General features: G+C 42.4%; 1 protein-coding gene across 9 annotated transcripts in view; it reads right to left on the reverse strand.

The window, feature by feature from the left end:
• Nucleotides 1-21,171, reverse strand: part of RASGRP1 (RAS guanyl releasing protein 1) — a 776,793-nt gene that overhangs the window by 5,616 nt on the left and 750,006 nt on the right. For 3 of the 9 annotated variants that reach the window (XM_081507137.1, XM_081507138.1, XM_081507135.1), the window contains 13 exons: nucleotides 19,746-19,808; nucleotides 19,256-19,387; nucleotides 17,224-17,377; nucleotides 16,020-16,193; nucleotides 14,909-15,025; nucleotides 12,158-12,433; nucleotides 10,653-10,733; nucleotides 7,375-7,479; nucleotides 6,467-6,576; nucleotides 5,572-5,716; nucleotides 4,855-4,891; nucleotides 3,977-4,129; nucleotides 2,769-3,154 (listed from right to left, as the gene is read on the reverse strand). In XM_081507137.1, coding sequence (XP_081363263.1) covers nucleotides 2,769-3,154; nucleotides 3,977-4,129; nucleotides 4,855-4,891; nucleotides 5,572-5,716; nucleotides 6,467-6,576; nucleotides 7,375-7,479; nucleotides 10,653-10,733; nucleotides 12,158-12,433; nucleotides 14,909-15,025; nucleotides 16,020-16,193; nucleotides 17,224-17,377; nucleotides 19,256-19,387; nucleotides 19,746-19,808 — 1,933 coding nt within the window. Of the gene's footprint in view, nucleotides 1-2,636; nucleotides 2,741-2,768; nucleotides 3,155-3,976; nucleotides 4,130-4,854; nucleotides 4,892-5,571; nucleotides 5,717-6,466; nucleotides 6,577-7,374; nucleotides 7,480-10,652; nucleotides 10,734-12,157; nucleotides 12,434-14,908; nucleotides 15,026-16,019; nucleotides 16,194-17,223; nucleotides 17,378-19,255; nucleotides 19,388-19,745; nucleotides 19,815-20,355; nucleotides 20,819-21,171 lie in introns of those variants that run through there. The other 6 variants (XM_081507142.1, XM_081507141.1, XM_081507140.1 and 3 more) reach the window with 6 other exon arrangements.

Here is a 21,171-nt window from a genome sequence, read left to right on the forward strand (position 1 = left end):
GCTTTAGCTAAGACTTTCAGTACTTGAATAAGTGGTGAGAGTGGGCATCTTCCTCTTGTTCTTAATCTTGGTGGAAAAGCTTTGAAATTTCCTCCACTGAGTATAATGTTAGCTGTCAGTTTGTTATATATGGCCCTTATTATGTTGAGGTATATTCCTTTTATCCAGTCTGAGCAGGGATTTTATCATGAAAGAATGTTGTATTCTGTCAAATGTCTTTTTGCATCTGTTGAGATGACCACATGACTTCTTTCATTTTACTAATGTGATACAGTAAATTTATTGATTTGCATATGTTGAACTGTCTTTGCATCCTAAGAAATAAATCCCATTTTTCATAGTGTATAGCATCTTTTTGATGTGTTCTTAAACTCAGGTTGGTAATATTTTGTTGAGAATTTTTACACGTATAGTTGCCAGTAACATAGGTCTATAGTTTGTGTTTCTTAGTGTCCTTATTGGACTTTGGTATTAGGGTAAAACTACCCTGATGGTTTGAAAGTACTCGATTTTTTAGAAAGCTTTTAAGAAGGACCAGTGTTAATTCTTTGAGTGTTGGATAGAATTTGCCAGTGAAGCCGTTTGATCCTGGGTTTTCTGTGTTGGGAGGATTTTGACTACTGAGTCAATGCCTTTGCTTGTTATTGGTCTGTTTAGATTTTCTATTTTTTCTGGATTCAGTCTTGGTCATTTCTGGAAATTTATACATTTGTTCTAGGTTATCTAATATGTTGGCATATTCATAAGTTTCTTATGGTTCTATGGATTTGTGTAGTAACAGCTGTAATGTTGCCTTTTGTTTTTTTAATTTTACATACTGAGACTTCTCTCATTTTTTCTTAGTGTGCATAAAGGTTTGGCAGTTAGTGGGCCTGAAGTTTTGGTTCATGATGGTGCAACTTTTTTTTTAAGGCAAACAGTCTTGGTTAAATGATTTGATTATTCACAAGTATCAATTTTGTTCACTTTTTTCTGGTCTTTATTTTTCTTCCTGATAGCAGTGAATCAGCATGGAGTATGCTTACCAACTCCCTTGGCTTCACAGCCCTCTCTGAGGTCCTATGTAGTTCTGAAGCACAGGTGGGTAGAAATCTACTGGGTGTTCTGGTGTAAGATGCACAGTCACTTTTGTTTATGAATGACCAATTTGGTTGTAAATAAAAGGGGAGATTTAAAAAGGAGTAACACACACTACCATGATGCCAGCACCCCTGGGTTTTGAGACTTTGAATCTCATGTTCTTATACTGTTCTGATTACCTGCCAAAATATGGGGGTGATTTGAGATACATGAGTTAACTTCTCAACGTAAATTACCTAGATAGCTGTCTATTAGCTACTATATAGTACTGAGTATTTGCTATGTGCCAGGTAACTGTGGTGTTTATAGTCATGTCTGACTCTTTTGCAACCCCATGGGACTTCAGCCTGCCAGACTCTTGCCTGGGAAAGCCCATAGACCGAGGAGTGGAGTGGATTGCAATTTCCTTCTCCAAGGGATCTTTCTGACCCACAGATCAAACCTGTGTCTCCTGCATTGGCAGGTGGATTTTCACTGAGCCACCAGGGAAGCCCCAGGTACTGTGTTACATGATAATAGAGGTGGGTATAGTATCGGACTGGCGATTTGAATCTAAGAGGCATTGTATTTTCTGTTGTCCTGTGCTGGTTTAGAAGTATAAACATACTTAACAATATTAATATGTATTGTACATTATTTTAATATTACATATTATTTTAAATATTTTTATCCTTGTCTTAGAGTAGAGTTTACATGCTCTGGTATTACTGGGTGGGAATTAGTTCTGGACCTAACTCACTTATCTGAAATCGTTCTACCACTCACTCCTTGCAGCAAGAAGTTGTTGTTGCCAACTATATTACTCCTTTTCATGGGCATGTAAAATGTCAGGATCTGAAGCAAGCTGTAGAGAGCATGGACAACTTCTGGCTCTCTGTACTTTACAGAAGACCCAACAGGTCACAGAGTGTAATAGCAGCAGTAAGAAATAGTTTGGATTAGGAACACAGGTGTTTGTCACCAAGACTGAGGCTCTTTCTACTCTATGCTCTTTCTACTCTATCAAGTTCACTTTTCAGAGTTTCTTTCATTGGCCAGAATCAACTTTTAAGAACATTTTTACCCTAGGGAGAGCTCTGGGTAGCCCACATTGTGCCACCTTCTGTTTCTTAAAGCATGTCCTAAATATTCTGAGTGAGAGAATATTTTTCATTTTACATTAAGGAGGTGGCTTTCTGTGCAGTGAGCTAAATAGTCTCTCTTGATAGCATGATGTTCACCTCCCTTGTTTTAAGAAGATGCCCAGGTAACCTTCATGAAGTACGCCCCCCACCCCCAACATAACTCTGAATAGTGTAACAAAGACTTCTAGGGAGGGAAGATGTAGGCAACTTGCTTTTAAGTATAGAAGAAGGGTGTGGTGTCACCACAGTAAAGCTGATCAGTAGAAACTGGTTTTTCTCAAGGAGCCTGCTGTGAACAGAGCTTTGGACCTTGATACCAGAGACTGTACCGTTATGGCAACAGGGAGCCCTGTTTTATCCTGTCCTAAATATGTAATCTGAACCAGGACCCTCATTGGTTTCTTTGAGACAAAGCAGAATCCTTTTCTTACCTTTTTTCCTTTTCTTTTTTTTTTCCCTTTATCTTTATAATAATCAACCTGGTCGGAATCTTCAGTTTACATGTTCTTCCCTGGTTAGCCCCACTTTCTCAGAGTCTGAAAAAAAAAAAAAAATGGAAGGTACCTGTTCCAGCTCTTGGTATGTTGGGAGCCTGAGGTGACGGAGCTCCTCCTTTGATTTTATGAAGGATTCTTTGTTCTCCCACTTGACGAAAGCCCGCTTCCTGACCAAGACTGGGCTGGGGCATGGAGACGTAGGGCTGGGCAGCACATACAGAGTATCCTGGGTTGTCTTCCTTGGGGATGACAGCACAAAGTGACTGGAAGGGCCTTCATTGCCAAGCCAAGACAGTGGTTCAGTCTGGGTGGCCTTGTGGGAGATAGTCCTCTTCAGCCGAACAGAAATCTTCTGTGAGGATACCCCCATGAGCATGATGGTCCGATCCTTACTCTCCTCACTGTGTTCCACAGCCTCCCCGTTAGGGAATGTGAAAGGTCCTTCTTCAGGTGCTGTAGGAAGAAGACATACTGGTACTTTAGAAAAGCAGGCACTTGAAATTCACACATTAGTATCAAATGAGGCTTTTCTTATTGCTACAGGAGTCCATAGGCCCAAAGTGGACTTACTTTCAGGCAGCCAGTTTAGGGGGTAAGGGAGCTGAAACCCAGAGGCCTTGCTGGCCAAGCTAGGGCTGTTGGTGTCAGGCTTCATCCACCATGAGAAAAGGCCATCCTTAAAGGCTCCGTTCCTGTTGCTTGCTTTCTTTTGCTCCCCAAAAGGCAGAGTGCCTAAGATTCCATCCCAAGCTTTTTGTATGTCTAGAAATTTGATCTAAATCACAGAAGAGTTTACTGGGCATCACTGTTACCTACTAACTGGTGGTCAGTTTTTTCATTACAAGCAGACCTTGCCTTATAGCACTTCTACATCAGTGTTCATTTGTTGCCCATAATACACCCTTGTTTAACCTACCATTCTTCCCAGAAGTTCTAGGAAAGCCTCAGTCCTAACATCTGGACAAAGCTTTGGGGACAGATGGCCTGCAGGTGAAGCCCCTTCCCAGGCTTCAGTCTGAGTTCCCAGACCTTCATGCTGTTCTCTGCCACCTTTCTCCTAAGAATGCCTGCATTGTGTGTGACAGAACTGTGGTGCCCACAGGTGACAAGGAACTCTTAATAATACAAGGTGCATAATATACAGGCATGTCTTTCACAAGGGTATTTGTGGTGGTTTCCATTACAAGTAGGAAGGATAGAAGTAATCTTTCCTTCCTGAAAGCTATATTCTTCCGACTTCATTTTCCAAGATGAATGTTCCCAATGCCTGCTTACCATGGAGCAGATCTTTGGCTCCCAAGGAGCAAAGGTTGGACATTGGCCCCACAGAGGTGCTGATCTCTGTGGGAGCTGTTGAGTTCTTGGCTCCCTTCTTGCACTCGAACACAACCAGGTCTTTGCATTGTTTGTGGCAGTTCATCCCACAGTCTGTGGACAAGAAACCCTGGTCAGGAAATCCTTCACTTTCTCCTCCAGCAACTCAAAACCACACCCATGCACTGTTCTTGTCACATATGCCTTTCCTAAGTTCTGGAGCTAGAGCACCTAACAAACATTTCTAATGAACTTAGCATTCTTCTTACTGGGTCAACCCTGGATCTCAGTCTTGTCACAGCCCCTTATCATGAGTCTGAGAATCAGAAGTGGCATCCTGTTATCTTGGGTGGAAGAAGAGGTGTCTTTTGGTCATCCTGCACATACTGTCCACTCTAAGGAGACCTCTAGAGGCTCCCAGCTGTTAGGTCTTAATCTTTCTTCCTTTCAGTTAAATGTCTTTTCTCCTTTACTCTTGAACTTTTCTAGTCACAAGGACAACTATGGAAAAAGGAAAGATGACAAAGCTGTTTCAAAAGTGATTCTGTGCCTGTCTTTGGGGACCCATGACCACATAATCTACCAGTCACCCCAACTTCAGGGAAACCCAGGCAAAGAGAGTTATGCAGCTTCTTGTAACAGAAGCTGCATAACTAGCCACCTAGGGATTCCTCTCTCCTTTGTGGTGGCAATCACTCTTGGGTGCCCTAGGGAAGCCAGTTAGGGGATGAGGCTGAGAAGCTGTGGGCTGAATGGACAACTACTATGGGTCAAACGTGCCTTACAGGAGAGCCCCTAGGACCAAGGAAGACCAGACGCTGAACAAAGCTGAGCCTTACCTTTACACCGATACCCTTGTTTAATCACTCCCCAGAGCTGTGAGACAAAGAGGAGATGGTTAGATGTGCTGCATGGCCATCATCTTACCTGGTATGAACCTAGACACTGAGATCCATTCTTTTATTTTTCTGCATTCTTCTCTACCTCAAGTGGGAGGGAAACCTCATTTATCTCCATGTGTCTTTATCCCTCCTGGTCTTAAACTGAAAACAGGAAAAGTTTGTGCCAATCAGAGTTAAATGTTCAAGAAGCTTATTACTACAGTGGATTTATGACCCAGGTCTGAAGTGGATAGATCACAGGACAAATAGGATTCTTGTGACTCCAAACTAAAGGGCAAGAATATAGAATCCTGGGGTCTGGGAATAAGTTTAGGAGGAAACTGTTGGTCAGGGACGGGGCAGCCACCCAGGTGGTCACCCCTTCTTTTGAAGGGGGAAGGATGTCTCATATTTCCATTTTCTAACATCTAAAACAGCATATGGATATAATACTTAAAAGTATAGCCTCAACATTTCCTTAATAAGTCAGGAAGAAATGGGAAAAGATGAGTGAAAAAGTAAAACCTACACATTTAAGGACAAGGTTACCATAGGTGTTTCCTTAGACTCTAGGCTGGGACAAGTTGATAAAATGTATGTGAGGTCTGTGCTCTCTTAAACTATCTCATACTCCTCCCCAAGTTCAACCCTGAAGCACTCTTAAGAACAACTCACAAATCCAGCACAGTTGTCACAGAAAGTGGGCTTCAGGTAGGTGGTCTCTTGGAAGTTGTGAGGAAAACCCAGGCCCAACTTGGAGTAGATGGAGCTGGCCCTCATGAAGTAGGCCGTGATCTCGTCTCTGCTGATGAGGCCTTCCCTGCCAGCAAATGAGAGATGAGGTGAGTGGAGCTGGGTCACAAGGCTCCTTCTAGCCTTGGAAACTCACTTTCTTTGTATCCTTGAGGGGTAGTACAATATGTATTACCTGATAGTTACTTCCAACAGCCCTCCTCTTAATAAGGATGCCTGGGTTGCATGTAATAATTAGGTAAGATGACACTACTTATCTTCATAGTTACTCTTTGGCTAAACCAGGTTCTCCTAACTAATTTAACCACTATCCATTAAGACTTTAAAAAGAAGTGATGGAAATGTGGGTATAGGGAGACAAATACCTTATGCTGTCGTTTCTGGCTTTAGACAGTACATCTACATAACTGGGACCGACCAATCAAATGTTTGGTTTCACACAGAGAACCACCAACATAGAACTTAAACATGCAAAATACTAATAAATATTAGTTGTTTCTCATGATCTGTAAGGAAAGCAGGAACAGATTTAAACTTTTTCTTACTTTTTTTTTTTGAGTTTTGAGTTGACTATTCCTAAACCAGCAGTTATGGAATCTTCAACTCAGGCATTTTAAAAAAGCATGCATTTTCTCATGGTCCATTGTGGTACAAGCTAAACCCAGACAGGCATTTGCTTGATGATGGCTTTCTTAGTTCCAAAATTCATTCAGTGACCACAGTAGCATATGTAAATATATCTGAGTTTACAGATTCTTCTAGCAGAACATCCATAAGGCATTCTCATCACCACATATTCCCGTGCACAAACTCTCACCTGTCTTTGTCCATCACACAGAAGGAAAATGGAAAACTCGCGGCAATCTTTTCAAATTCTTCCTGGGAAATGTATCCATCCTGGTCATGATCATAGTTCTTGAAGACAGACTGTGAGAAAAGGTGCTTCGTTGGTGATTACCAAAAGAGAAATCAATCATAGCCAAATGACAAAGGGGCTGGAACACCTGAAAAAAGCCTCTCCTCAGTCCTGAGTGACAGGAACAAGGAAACCTGCTCCTTAAGCTGCTGCAGAGACTCAGCAGGTCACATCCCAGGTCTTTGCAGGCACCAGCATCTGGAGGGTGGCTAATTCCATTAGCATGTCAGCCCCACCCCTACCCCCCAGCTCACTGTGCCTACAGTGCACCACACTGAGGGATGTTCCCCCTTCTACTCTGGCCCTTCCTTCACTGCATAGCTCAGACTGCAGTGTAGCTTCTACTAACAGCCTAGTCCAAAGTGCTCCCGTCACTTGCTGGCTTGTAGTTTACTTGTTACACTGGAATAGTCCGCGGGATAAATACAGAAATATGAAGGCATGCAGCACAGTGAATTGAATCAAGCAGTGCCAAACTTTTGATTCTCCTTATCACCTTTAACTTACACACAAAGCTTTTTCTAACCCCTCTCTGCCTGTAAATCAACTGACAGCCTTTAAATGTATGCTCTCTTGCTAGGCTTTTAAGAGGCACACTTCCCTCCATGAGGCTCAAGTGTGTTGGCAAAATGTAACTTCTGAACTGTTCTGCAGCCACAATATGAGAAGTGGTTCCCTGTGCTCACGTAAGAAAGTTTCAAATTTCTTACCCTTTTTGTTTCTACTGCTGTACTCCCCTACCCCCCAACACAGAACTAAACCAGGCAGTACCTTGCTTTCTGCCTGCATGGAAACATGGCTGTACTTACATCCACCATCCTCTGGACGTGTTTGCTTATGGTCTTTGGATCAGGTTTGGGAGATACTCCAGAGGCCCAGTCCACTACTACTGGTGGCTTTGAAGGTGTTAGTGGCTAAAATGAAATATTTAGAGAAATCCCAATAACTATAATGCAGTCTTATAACCTACAGCTCTTTCTTTTCCCATTACCCGGTAGTTGCATCTATGGATAACCCTCAACTATGCAGTGGCAGGGAGCAGAGGGCCTACATGTAATCGAAATCTAGAATAGTTCTCTATTAAACCTTTTGTTGAAGCTATTGACAGAGTAAAGTAGTAGTTCATTTAAATTTCCTCCCTGTAAAGCAACTAGAGAAAGAATGAAAAAATAAAATTGATAAAGCTTTAACCTTTAGCCAGACTCATCAAGGAAAAAAGAGAGGGCTCAAATCAATAAAATTAGAAATGAAAAAGGAGAAGTTACAACTAACACCATAGAAATACAAAGGATCATAAGAGACTACTACTACAAACAAGCTATATGTCAATAAAATGGACAACCTAAAAGAAATGGACAAATTCTTTGATACAATCTTATAAGACTGAACTAGGAAGAAATAGTAAAACTGAAATGGCGATTTAAAAAACTTCCAACAGACGAAAGTCCAGGACCAGATGTCTTCACAGGTGAATTCTATCAAACATTTAGAAAAGAGGTAACACCTATCCTTCTGAGGCTCTTCCAAAAAACTAGAGGAAGGAAGACTCTCAAGCTCAATCTATGAGGCCACAATCACCCTGATACCAAAACCAGACAAAGACACCACACACACACAAATATTACAGGTCAATATCGAACATAGATTCAAAAATCCTAGATGAAATACTGAGTTGGCCAAAAAGTTAATTTCCATAACATTTTTATGGAAAAAATACAAACTTTTTGGCCAACCCAATACTAGCAAACCAAATCCAACAATATATTAAAAGGATCATACAGCATGATCAAGTAGGATTTATAGCAGCAATACAAAGATTCTTAAGTATCCACAAATCACTCAGTGTGATACATCATGTTAACAAACTGAAGAATAAAAACCATATGATCATCTCAATAGATGCAGAAAAGGCTTTCAACAAAATTCAACACCCATTTCTCATAAACTCTCCAGAAAGTGGGCATAGGAACTTACCTCAACATAATAAAGGTCATATATGACAAATGCACAGCTAACATCATTTTCACTCATTGGTGAAAAGCTGAAAGCATTCCCTCTAAGATCAGGAACAAGACAAGGATGTTCACTGTCACCATATTTATTCAACATAGTTATGGAAGTCCTTGCCATGGCAATCAGAGAAGAAAAAGAGAAAAAATCCAAATTGGAAAATCAGTAAAACTATCACTGCAGAGGACATGATACTATACATAGAACATCCTAAAGATTCTACCAGAAAACTAGAGGTCGTCAATGAATTTGGTAAAGTTTCAGACTACAAAAATCTCTTGCATTCCTTTACACTAATAATGAAAGATCAGAAAGAGAAATACATGGAAACAATACCATTTACCATTGCATCAAAAAGAGTAAAATACCTAAGCATAGACCTACCTAAGGAACCAAAAGACCTGTATGCCAAAAACTGTAAGATGCTGATGAAAGAAACTGAAGATGACACAAACAGATGGAAAGATATGCCATATTCTTAGATTGGAAGAATCACTATTCTTCCAATGACTACCCAAGGCAACCTACAGATTCAACACAATCCCTACAAGTTACCCATGGCATTTTTCACAGAACTAGAACAAACAGCTTTAAAATTTGTATGAAAGTACACAAGATCCCAAATAGCCAAAGCAATCCTAAGAAAAACTGAACTACAGGAATTGGACTCCTTGACTTTAGGCTACACCACAAAGCAACAGTAATCAAAACAGTATGGTACTGGTACACAAAAAGAACTATAGATCAATGAAGCAGGATAGAAAGCCCAGGAATAAACCCACACAATTATGGTCAATTAATCTGTGACAAAGGAGGCAAGAATATACAATGGAGAAAAGAGTCTTTTCAGTAGGTAGTGCTGGGAAAACTGGATAGCCACATGTAAGAGAATGAAATTAGAACCTTCTCTAACACCACACCCAAAAATAAACTCAAAATGGATCAAAAACCTACATGTTAGTCCAGATTCTATAGAACTCCTAGAGGGAAACCATAGGCAGAATACTCTTAACATAAATTACAGTAATATCTTTTTTGATCCACCTCCAACAGTAATGAAAATAAAAACAAATGAGACCTAATTAAACTTAAAAACTTCTTCACAGCAAGGAAACCACAAAACAACCAAAAGACAACTGAGAAAATGGAGAAAATATTTGCAAACAAAGTGACAAGGGATTAATCTCCAAATATACAAACAACTTATGCAGCTCTTCTTAAAAACAAACCCTATATATATATATATATATATATATATATTATATAAAAGGCAGAAGATCTAAATAGATAGTTCTCCAAAGATGACACAGAGATGGCCAAAACGCTCATGAAAAGATATTCAACATCAATTATCAGAGAAATTCGAATCAAAAGTACTTTGAGGTATCACCTCACACTGGTCAGAATGGCCATCATCAAAAAGTCTACCAACGATAAATGCTGAAGAAGTTGGGGAGAAAAGGGTGCCCTCCTACACTGCTGGTGGGAATGTAAATTGGTACAGCCATTATGGAGAATAGTATAGATATTCCTTAAAAAACTATAAAGAGAACCACTATATGATCCAGCAATCCCACTCCTGGGCATATATCTGGAGAAAACTATACTTTGAAATGATACATGCACCCCAGTGTTGATCACAGCTCTATTTACAATAGCCAAGACATGGAGGCAACCTAAATATCCACGAACAGATGAATGAATACAGAGAAACAACTGATGTGAGGATGCTTTATAATCAACAGGAGGGCAAGGTCACTCCAGCCCACCATGCTATATCCCTTCTCTAACTAGTAAACCACTGGCTGATTCTCCCACTTCTGACACTCATAGCATGTTGTTATTTAGTGTTCACATATGAGTCTTATCCCCTTGAGTACTGTGCAGGCTCTTTATGGTCAGGAACTATCCCTCATATGTACTGAAGTTTTCATTATTCCTAGCACAATGTTAGGCACATAATAGAAACATAATATGCTTCTTAAACTGAACTAAAGTCTGTTCTGAGATTAATGACCTTGATGAGCAACTTGCAAAGCAACTGTTACATATGGCAGGCTTAATATGAAAAACTCACTGGGGCTTTGTGATTCCTGGGTTCCCGGGCATAGGAAAGTTCGTAGATTTCATCCTCAGTGTAGTAGAGATCTAGGGATAACTGCAAAGCAAAGCAGAACAGAGTTAATTCCTAGGATGCTGTTTGCCAGTGCTTCTTTCTGGTGTTCCCTCTTCCAGGCTGTAAGTTACTTGTTAAAAATTCATGAACTTTTGGGGATATAACATCTACTACTGGAGTAGGGCAAGCATTAGTTCTTTAAAATGTTTTTAAATTTGGAGAAGTTTCTTTTAAACTATAGTTAAATAGCTAGGCTTCTATGTAGAGCTTAGAGCAAAGGCCCTATCGGGTCAGACGGTTCACACCTCAGGTGTTATCTCCCAAAAGGACAGTTTTCATGGCCAGATACTATTAAAATTTGATTCCAGCAACAGAATTCCATTTAACTGACATTTTCAAGTGATATTAAGAGTTTTATATATCTTAGAACTTTAAAATTTTAGAGGACAGCAGTCTTAGAAATAATCTTGTTCTTAACTTGATTCTATGGATGGGCTTCAAGGGGGTTAAGAACTCAAAAACATGCATATTTTCTTGAGTGTGGTTTATGTATGTTTTGGATAGAAGAATGTGCACTGCTTTCCTCACAAAATTTGTGACCCACAAAAATTAAGATCCAGTGCCTCTTTTCTCAGATGTTACTGTCCTAAGGATGAGACCAGCCACAGTCACCTGGACAATTAGTAAAAAGGCTGGGATTAGGTAACAGCTGAATGCAAAGCCTGAGGAACTATCAGAATAGTCCCCTGAGGTAGGAAGAGCCTACAGTGATTATTCCATGCTGCAAAAAAAAAAAAAAAGCGCAGATTAAAAATTGTACAATTTTAGTACTGAAAGAGAAGTGAGAAGTCATCACAGAGATGAACCCCTCTGATTTCACAGAGAAGGAAACAGAGTTCTGTTCACACAGCTGATGAACTACAAAACCGCAGTCTGGAAGGGAGTTCATCTGCTCTCACGCCGCACCAAAGGGCACATCCTGGTCTCCTGCACCATGACAAGTGCTCGCCTACCCTGGGCTTGAATGTCTCTGGAATCTAAGCCAGTGGTGGGAGGACCCAAATAATGAACCTGTTTTTGTTTTTTTTTTTAACTCACTGCCATGTTTCCCCCCCACACCTTTTTTTTTGTTTTTAATGAAAACCCACTGTCTCCATCTCTTACCAAGTCTTGTATCCTGATTTGCTATCAGCTTCTCCCAGAGAGCTTAGGACTGGCTTTTCTATGAGGAAGGGAATAGTCCTAGAAGTTCAAGGAGCACAGCCCTGGAGTTCCACCACCTGGGTCTAAGACCAGGCTCTGCTGCTTAATAACGTACAGCCTCTGCCAAGTTACGTATTTTTGCCCGAGAATCCCCATCCATAAAATGGACGTAACGATAGTATCCACTTCACAGTTTTGTGAGGCTTCACTGAGCTGATACTTGGTAAGGAAGTGCTAGTAACTTGTCTCCCACGGAGCCTCACCGTCAGCAGGTGCACCAGGTCCTTGTTGGCCTCCAGGGGCGGGGCCACTTCCTGTAGTTGGACTAACTCATTGATGTGGTTGTACAGGGCCAGCAGCTTATGGACGTTCACCTTCCCCTCCTCCAGGTAGTCGGGCATGGCTTCGTACAGGGAGATGAGGTCCTTGAGGTGCACCCCCAGGATGGGGATCTTGAAGCGGGTGCACTCCCCATAAGCACGCCGGTAGTTGTCATAGTTTCTGCAGGAGGACAGCAGCTCAGTCATCTCACCCAGAACCTACAGGACAGAAGAGGAGAGCCGGTCACAGGTACCCTCCAGGCGGGCTCTGCTGTCTGCAGCGGCCGCCTGTTTACTCTCGGCCCCTACTGTGATCGCACCCGGTCCCTGATGAGTCAGGCACGGGGCGGTCCATCTCAAGGTGCAGGTTCTGACTCTCCAATGACAACTCCAGCTTACGTTACATGTCACAGAGCAGACTTACCAAGCGCAAGGTGTACTTGACTTTGTAGCTGGAACATTCTAAGTAAGCTTTTAATATTTTTATGCTAAAGTTGTTCTTTTAAAAGATAAACGATACAAGCACATGATTAAAAAAAATGTTTTTAAGGTACAAGATTATACAGTGCATGGCAAGTGTCCCTGTGAACTCTGTCCGCAGTCCCCTTCCCTTGTGTCTTCCAGAGACAAGTGAAGTGTGCTGCCCACAGCTGGCGCAGGGAAGGGTGTGTTTCCAGTGTGGCACTTTAGCCATCTACCGAGTGTTCCTATTTCTTATGCTGGGCTCTGTGGGCCTTCACTCAGCGAGTCTCAGGATGGGCCTATGTCTAGGAGGCAGACGACAGTCCACTCACAGACTGAAACCCTGGACAGGGAGACTGAACAGAATAGACCATTTCCTGGCAAAGGACCTGACAGGGATGAGGCGGAGGCCTGGGGACTCTGCATTAGAGCCTAAGGATGCTAGGCAAGGGTGCAGCCACATCTGCTGCTCCTTCCAACACACCTGCTTCAAGTCAGCATGCGGTTCACAGAACCCCATCTCCATATGTGGTGACCAGCTTTCTCAGAAGCAAAGACAGAGAAGAAACTCCCTGCCAATCATGTCACAACACAAAATAACCATTTTAAACATTGTGCTGGAAATTCGTGTCATAAAATTGTGGCCTAAGAAGCACCATTTCTTGCTGATGCAGTTACTTGAGGTCTGAGAGTCAGCCTCCCACAGTCACAAGGCTGCAAGAAAGCACATACCTGAGCAAACAGGGCTGGGGACTGTGGAGTCGGGGAAAGGCTCACAAGACAAGAGATGAGCAGCAAAGGCCGTAGAGAACTTTTTGTTCCCCTTAGAAAGTGAAATAAACTATTGGGGGACACTAGCTTTAACCCTGGACTTAGGAATTCACTATGCAGACCACCCTGAAGGTCCAGCGGCATTGCAGAGGAGCAAGCTTGTCAATATGACACAAAGGCACATTAGTCTCTGTGATTCTCTCCCTGTGTCACCCCAGAGATGCAGGCAGTCTCTTCAGTTCTGCCTGGTCTCAGCCAGCACGATCAAGAAATTATAAGGTGATCAGACCACTGGAAGGTGTGGGTGGAGCGGTGTCCTCCAACCCCAGTGTTGTGAGAGCAGGGATGGTTAATAAGAGACTTCCTGAAAGAAGGGTGAACACCTGGGAAAAGTAGATGGGGCAATGAGGCTAAGATATGTCTTCCCTTAGAAGAGAGTCTCCTTCTGTGTCAGCTGGGAGGTGGGGGCTGGGGTTTGAGTTTAGTAAGAGGCCAGATGAGATGAACTACTCAGAGCAGTCATCATCAAACCTATATCATATATAGCTGCATTTATATCTGCACTATATCATAATGGTTTATATGTATAATATTAGTCCTGTATCATAAAGGATTCAAGTCTCTATAAAATCGAATGTAGGAAAGTACATAGGACACTTAAGAATAATATTCCTCAATAAAATGCCACCTATTATAAAATCGTACCTGAAAAGCTCATTTCCAACTATCTGGGAAAATTCAACTTTCCGGAATGTCACTCTCCAAGGTTTCTGGCTAGTTAGATTTCTAACGTGTCACTATATAACCTCACTTGACATGCAAACTGAACTATGGTCACTGCTGCTACTGCTGCTGCTGCTGCTAAGTCGCTTCAGTCGTGTCCAACTCTGTGCGACCCCATAGACGGCAGCCCACCAGGCTCCGCCGTCCCTGGGATTCTCCAGGCAAGAATACTGAAGTGGGTTGCCATTTCCTTCTCCAGTGCATGAAAGAGAAAAGTGAAAGTGAAGTCGCTCAGTCGTGTCCGACTCTTAGCGACCCCATGGACTGTAGCCTACTAGGCTCCTCCGTCCATGGGATTTTCCAGGCAAGAGTACTGGAGTGGGGTGCCATTGCACTGAACCACCACTATTCATTGCGCAAGCAAGGGAGTCAGTACTAAAGATGGTGGCTCTGGACACTCAGTGGCCGATGAGTATGGAAAAGAGGCACATATTGTTCCAAATCACCAGCGGGAATGGGGGCAGTAACACTGTGGCCAGACTGACTCAGTCACCCGCCAATCTGTGACGTCCCCACCCTACGGGTTTTCTTAAGGGGTTCTCTCCTGAGTATTTTGCCTGGTTAAAAAAGGGATGGTGTGGCTTGGAAATGCTCTTTGGGTTGCCCCTCAAGGAGGAAATGCTGACACTGGTCCTAGGAATGCTGCTGAAGGGCCCTAGAGGAGACAGGAGCACTGACCTTATTGATTTCATGCGGGACATGTGAACTTGTCTCCTTGAGCCTGGAAATAGAGCTGTGACATAGCCCTCCGATCACGGCCATCAATGTATTGAAGTTCTGCAGCTGATGGAGCTTCTGTGACACAGAAAACAGATGCTAGCAGAGTCACTGTACATGTCAGTTATGTGGGAGCTTGAGGCTGTCTCTTGTCTCTGTGCTATGTATTACAGTTTTCCAAACATTTCTTTCCTCAGGCTTAGTTCCAGACCAGCAGATCCCAAATCTAGGAAAGCATCCCATCTTCTTCCTTTCATTTCAGCTGGTCTGTAGACCACTCTCTACATCAGTGGTTTCTAAGAAACACCCAAAGTACTTGTTTAACACAAAGATTCTGGACCCAAGTCCTGATGTTTAGATTCCCTGGATCTGGGGCTGAGCTTTAGGGATCTATGATTTTAACATACCTTTAGTTAATATCAGAGCAAGTGGTCCCTGTACCACACTTTAAGAAACACTGGTCTAGAACATCTAAAGCTAGAAAAATGTATCATTCAGTGTAGTCTTTTGTATCTTTTACCCCAAAGTAACCAGACTGTTTTATTTTGGAGGGCAACACCATGGCTTAAATAGGACTATAACTAACTGGGATAGAGTGCTAGAATCTCTGTGAAATTTCAGATATGTGTTCATAGTATCTGCTTTTCTCCCATCAAATGCTTAAAACCTACTCCTCAAACACTAAACCCAGCCATTCAATATAACTTGGGCTCACAGACCGAAATCAAGCTGGCCCAGCTATATTGAGATCTGAATTACCCTTTCCTTTGCTAAGTGACCACATTAGGTAAAACAAAGTTGGCTGATAAGCATCTTCTGAAATGTGTTAAAGATTTAAACAGAACTAAAGCTGTACCCTGACTCTGAAGATGGCCTGCATGGCCCTCTCCATACTGATCTCATGTGGGATGTAGAAAAGTCATCACATCAAGATCTGAGGACAGGTGAAGGTGCACAAACCCCACCAGGAGATTCATAAGGGGAAAGCAGCTCTCATGGACAGACTAGGCTGAAGGGAGAGGGAGTAATTTACCTGGTAGCCCAGGCCTCAAGTCTTCATCCAGTCACTCACCTGAGCCACCTGGATGAACTTGATGAAGACTTCAGCTCGGAGCTGGGGGGTGGGGCGGCTGAGAACCATCAGCTGTACCCACTGGGAGATGCCGTTGCACAGAGCAATGGACCGCTCCATGGTGGGGTTCTCCTTCACGCAGCTATTCACAAGGTAATTCTGATAATCAGAGAACTGGGGAAAAAGAAACTCATTAGGACTGTGCTTCAGCATTCTTGGAGACCCAAGGGACATGCTACCTCTCCTGAGCTGATGACCAGAATCTGCTAAGGGACAGAGGAGCTCTTGAGCCTCCTCTCCTTTCCTGCCAACAAGGATGGCAGGAAGGACATCTTTCTTATTCCACCCACAGCATGCCCCTCTACATCAGAAGTGATTAGGCATAAATGGATGTGTACACGTACTAGTTAACCCAAATATTATGCTGAGCAGATATGGATAGGATCTCATTTAAACTCTAAAGGATACAGTATAAAAGAAAAACCTCAGTACTACTTCCAGCTCTGCTGCTGAAGGGGAAAAAAAAAGATAATCTCACGAAATCTATTATGTCACTCTCTGTCTCTCCAACGAAGCTCTGTTGGCTTCAATGGAAGTGAGTTCTCTTGCATGGAGCTGGTGTTCTTTAGTATCACATATAGAGTTTCAAGGAGCAAGGTCTCGGTGAGCAGAGTTTATCTCTAGGATCAGGGGTGACTGTGGGCCCATGTCAGCAGCGCTTCAAGAGTTTAGGTAAATTCTGAACTAGACCAGTAGCATCTGATTTATTTTGAAATTTCCCCCAGCCATCCAAGCCTATTCTAGAATTCAAATTCTTACAGGACTTATCCTCATTTTGGGGGAGGAAGATTTTAAAGAAAATTCTGAAAGACAATCATTAATCAGGGGAAAAATGTGTGTGCGCGTGCATGCACACATGTCTTGTGTGTACACTCATGTGCACAAGGTATCATGTGTGTGCATAGTACTACCACCTGAACGAGTGGTGGGGAGGGGGAGGTGGACTTGGAGGATGGAGTGGGGAGCGGAGCAGAAGGAACACGTAGGCAGTGTGCCCTGACTTGCCCAACTACACACAGCCTGATGGGAAAGCCCACCAGCCCAGAGGGGACTTCAAGGGGAGGAGATTGGCGGCCTATTGAATTCCTCTGCTTACTCTCAGAGCTGTCGCAGGCAGCTTTTCTCCAGCCCCTTGGGTACATACCGATATCCTCCGGAAGGACTTGAACTCCAGGTAAGTGAGGTGGTCAGACAGTTCTTCTGGCTCCAGATGGTCAAAGAGTAGGGAGACTTTCCGCTTCTTGCTGGTGTTCGATTTTATCCTTTGAGTCAGTTTCCTGGACCAGTCACGGGCATTGCTTTTGTGAGTAAAAGTAAAAAGGGAGAAGACGGGGAAAAGAATAAATCAAAATTGCTTTTCTAATGCAAGTAAATCCATGAATGTTTCTCACAAGAATATGCAAAGCACCATCAGGTAACTTTCTGGGGCCAAAACAATGCATTAACAGTGTGCTTTAATCAGTTTTTCCTGTGGTGACAGCTAGGAAGCCTTGATGGTTCCCATGAACCTTCTGAATGTGTTGTGGGAACTAGTAACATGTGTTGATCTTAAGGAAGTGGGAAGGACACAGCTGTGGTCACGGTGTCCTGGCATTCAAGTCCTGGCCCCTCTGTGCAGCCCTGGCACATATGTTCTTTCCATGTCTACCATGTGTTCCTTCATCTCATAAGGGTGATGGGGACTCTATCTGGTTGGAAATCTCAAGGTTTGGGGGCAGTTTCCACGCCAGAAGAGCACAGAGAGGAGGTGCCATGCTGGGGAATTATGTGTAGGAACACATGGTTCCTCTGGGCAGACTTGTGGCGTTTTCCTCAAATGTCCCCAGGAACTGAAATGACCAAGGAAGCCTAGCTAACTCGAGAGTTGGCCCCACACACATTTTCTTGTAATCAATCCACATATTTCTTATTCAATTTCCTTCACTAAGGAAGCAAAGAGAGAGGTAGCAGGTTGCAGACTGTGTTTCCCAAATGAGGATTCCTGAGAACCTTGTCTCTTTGACAAAAGGGTTCTGTGGTCAAACAAGTTTGAGAAGTGCTACAAATTCTGCAGCCCCCTTAGCCAAAGAGCTTATTACAGACTCTGAGATGCATTGCAAAAGGGAAGTTCAGTTCACTGTTTCTCAAGTATATCTGGTCAGGCAACATCCTACTGACTAATTCCTAAAGAACATACCACGGAAAATATTGGTAGAGGAAAGTCAGCGAGGGGTGTATTGGGACAAGGAAGTCAGAGTTTCAAAACTATCGCAGGCCCTGTGTGCTGCATTTTAAAAATGAAGATGTTGCTACTGCAAAACCTTCTTTTATCTTTCACGTTGTTACAATTCTAAGGAAAGAAGTTCAGAGAGTCCAACCTGTGAAGGAGATTTATGTGGGACTCTGGCAGGTGATTTGGAAATCATTTCTCTGTGGCCATGGCACAAGGCACTAGGGGCTCTCACAGTCCAGCTTCTGCTCTGTCATCAACTCAACTAGCACTGTATCCCCAGACGAGCCAGTCTTGCTGAGCCTCAGTTTCCCAAGATAAAAGCATCTTTAAAATATATTTTAGCACTAGAATTCTATGTCCTAGGGATCTGCATTATTCTAAAATAAAGCAACCACATTATAAAAAAACCTTAGCAGACAATGAGTGTACTCTCCTCCCCCCAAATTAGGACAAGCATTCATTTTTTTCAAGACTGGGGTCATCTCATAAATAAAAAATCCCAAGGAACAATATGAAATACTCCTGAGTACTTTTCCACCTCTGCACAGATTGGAGTGTCTCTCGCAGATGTGCCCTGTATGTTAGAAACCCTCTGCGGGATCCATTTTCCAGCAGTGCCTGCTATACTTGTAAGTTCAGGGTGCCTCCAGGCACTGGCTGCTGAAGAAGCACCAATTTAGTCACTGCACTTTCAGTTTCTTGGGATTTGTATAAATTTTAATCAGCATCTTGCTACCTGATTTCTTTTTCACTGAGACTTTTTTTCCTGCTCTCAGATATAAGTCACATACAGCATTATCACCAGGGACTTCTCTGCTTTCCTGGTACATGGCAAGCTTTTCTCTTTGGTAAAGCCACTGAACCTGCCTGAAGGCTCCTTGGGTCACAGCTGGACACAGAGCCTTGCTGAGCAGCCCGGGTTATATTACAGGAGGCAGGTGGTTTCAAAAGATAGGATACTCACATTTGCGTTGTATCAATCAGGCGGCAGTGGAGCTCCTCGCCATTTGCTTTCACCAGTTCCTGAAACTCCTCCATGGTGCTTGCCAAGCTGGTATCCATCTTAAACATGATCCAGAATTCTGTTATCCAGTACCTACACGGTGGGAGTCACAAAACATAAGCCAAAACTGAAGCCAAGGACTCACATTTTGGTAGGTTCTTCCCATGAGAAGGACTCAGAAAAAGACAGGGGCTGATTTGTCCTGTATTCCTGGAAATATAGACTATATATTTCTCTCTACAGAATATAAGGAGCTGGAGTGGGGGTAAGGGGAAGAGAAGAAAACCACCCATCATCTGTGGGCACCCCTACCTGCCCATATCAAATGCTATGCTATGCTAAAGTGAATCATAATCTGAGAAGCCATGACACAAGATTTAGGCAGAACCACATGTGGCTCTTTTCATTTCACCCCACCCCACAAAGTCCCAGATGTATGCAGAAATGTTACCTTACAAAATAGCAGATCTTCAGGCAAAGCCCTGGTGAATTCTTTGCCAAGGCATCCTTATAGGTAGGGCTGTGGTTAAGGGAAATGGAAGCCTCTGTTATAAAAACCAAGCAACTTCTTATCTTTGGAAGATTTGCTAAAACTGCCCTTACCCAGCCCTCCTAAAATTTTCTTTTAATGAAAATGTTTTCTTACGTCTCTGGACCTAGGATAAAACCAACTTGGTGTGTGTAGCTGTATGCTTATTATCACCTAGAAGGGCAAAAATTGTGACTTTATCTAGCCCATGCAGAAGTAGCTTATGGAAGAATGCCACAGAATCTCCTCTACAGAAGGAGGAAGTCACCAGCACAGCAAGGCCCCAGCAAAATGATCTGTAAGAACAGGGGCCTCTGCCCACGTCCGAGACTAGGAGTCTAGTCTGCCAGAGAAAACAAGCTAAAAAGAAGAGCCCCTTCTTTTCTTTCCAGCAACTGATTTAAAATAAAAAACACCCTATGCAGTGAATTAGAAGAAAAGGAAGGAATAAATATTCAGATATAATGATAATTCAGGCAATAATAGGAAAATGATAATATATGCATAGAAGGCGTCAGTAGATTGATCTTACAGGTTGGAATGGCAAGCCAGAAAAAGTCATGTGAATGACCCAAATACAGTTGGAGAGCATGTGAAGGATCAATATCGTCGGGAATATTCCACAAGAATGATGCCATCCTAAGAACATGAAAGAACAGCAAAGGTCCACCAAGTTCACATGTCTCTAGTGATATATGGAAAGAATACACATTTATTGCAAAAGTCAAAGAAATGCAAAATCCAATCCAGTGATGAAGCTGTGTGGTTGTACTCTGTTCTGTCAACATACTGAGGAATACTATGTGGGCTGTGTGCTATACAAGCCACTGTCCTCTTTCTCCTCTTAAAAACCATCCAGAACTCTGTGAATTCTAGCAGGTCCCTGAGAGGACTCCACTGAGCAGCCAGCAGATGTCTCAATTAACCGGGGCTGAGCAGTCTTCATTCATTGGGTATGCATGTTTTAACCCTTGGAAAACACAGATGTAGATAAAGTAAAGTAAAAGACAGTCCAAAGCTTATTACTGACTTTTTTTTTAATTAGGAAAGAATCTGTGTATTTTGAAATCTTACATATCTGTAGTATTTAAGAGCATATTAGAATGATAGCTGTGAAACTTCAATTTGGAATATATAATTAAGGCTTTACACTTAAATTTTAAATTCAAATCTTACTAAGTTTATGCATAGCTTTGAAACACCTAAGATGTAAGCTTTACTGTTTATAATTTTAATCTACTGAAGTTACAAGCCTATTTAGAATTCAAAAAGGCCCTTGCAATAGTTTAAAAATCTAAAATCTAAACTTCATAATTATATAAGTATATACCTATCAATAATTACTTTA

The sequence above is a fragment of the Giraffa tippelskirchi genome, chromosome 7 (assembly GCF_054371585.1).
Source record: "Giraffa tippelskirchi isolate mGirTip1 chromosome 7, T2T-mGirTip1v1.2.pri, whole genome shotgun sequence".
In the NCBI taxonomy this organism is placed as follows: Eukaryota; Metazoa; Chordata; class Mammalia; order Artiodactyla; family Giraffidae; genus Giraffa; species Giraffa tippelskirchi.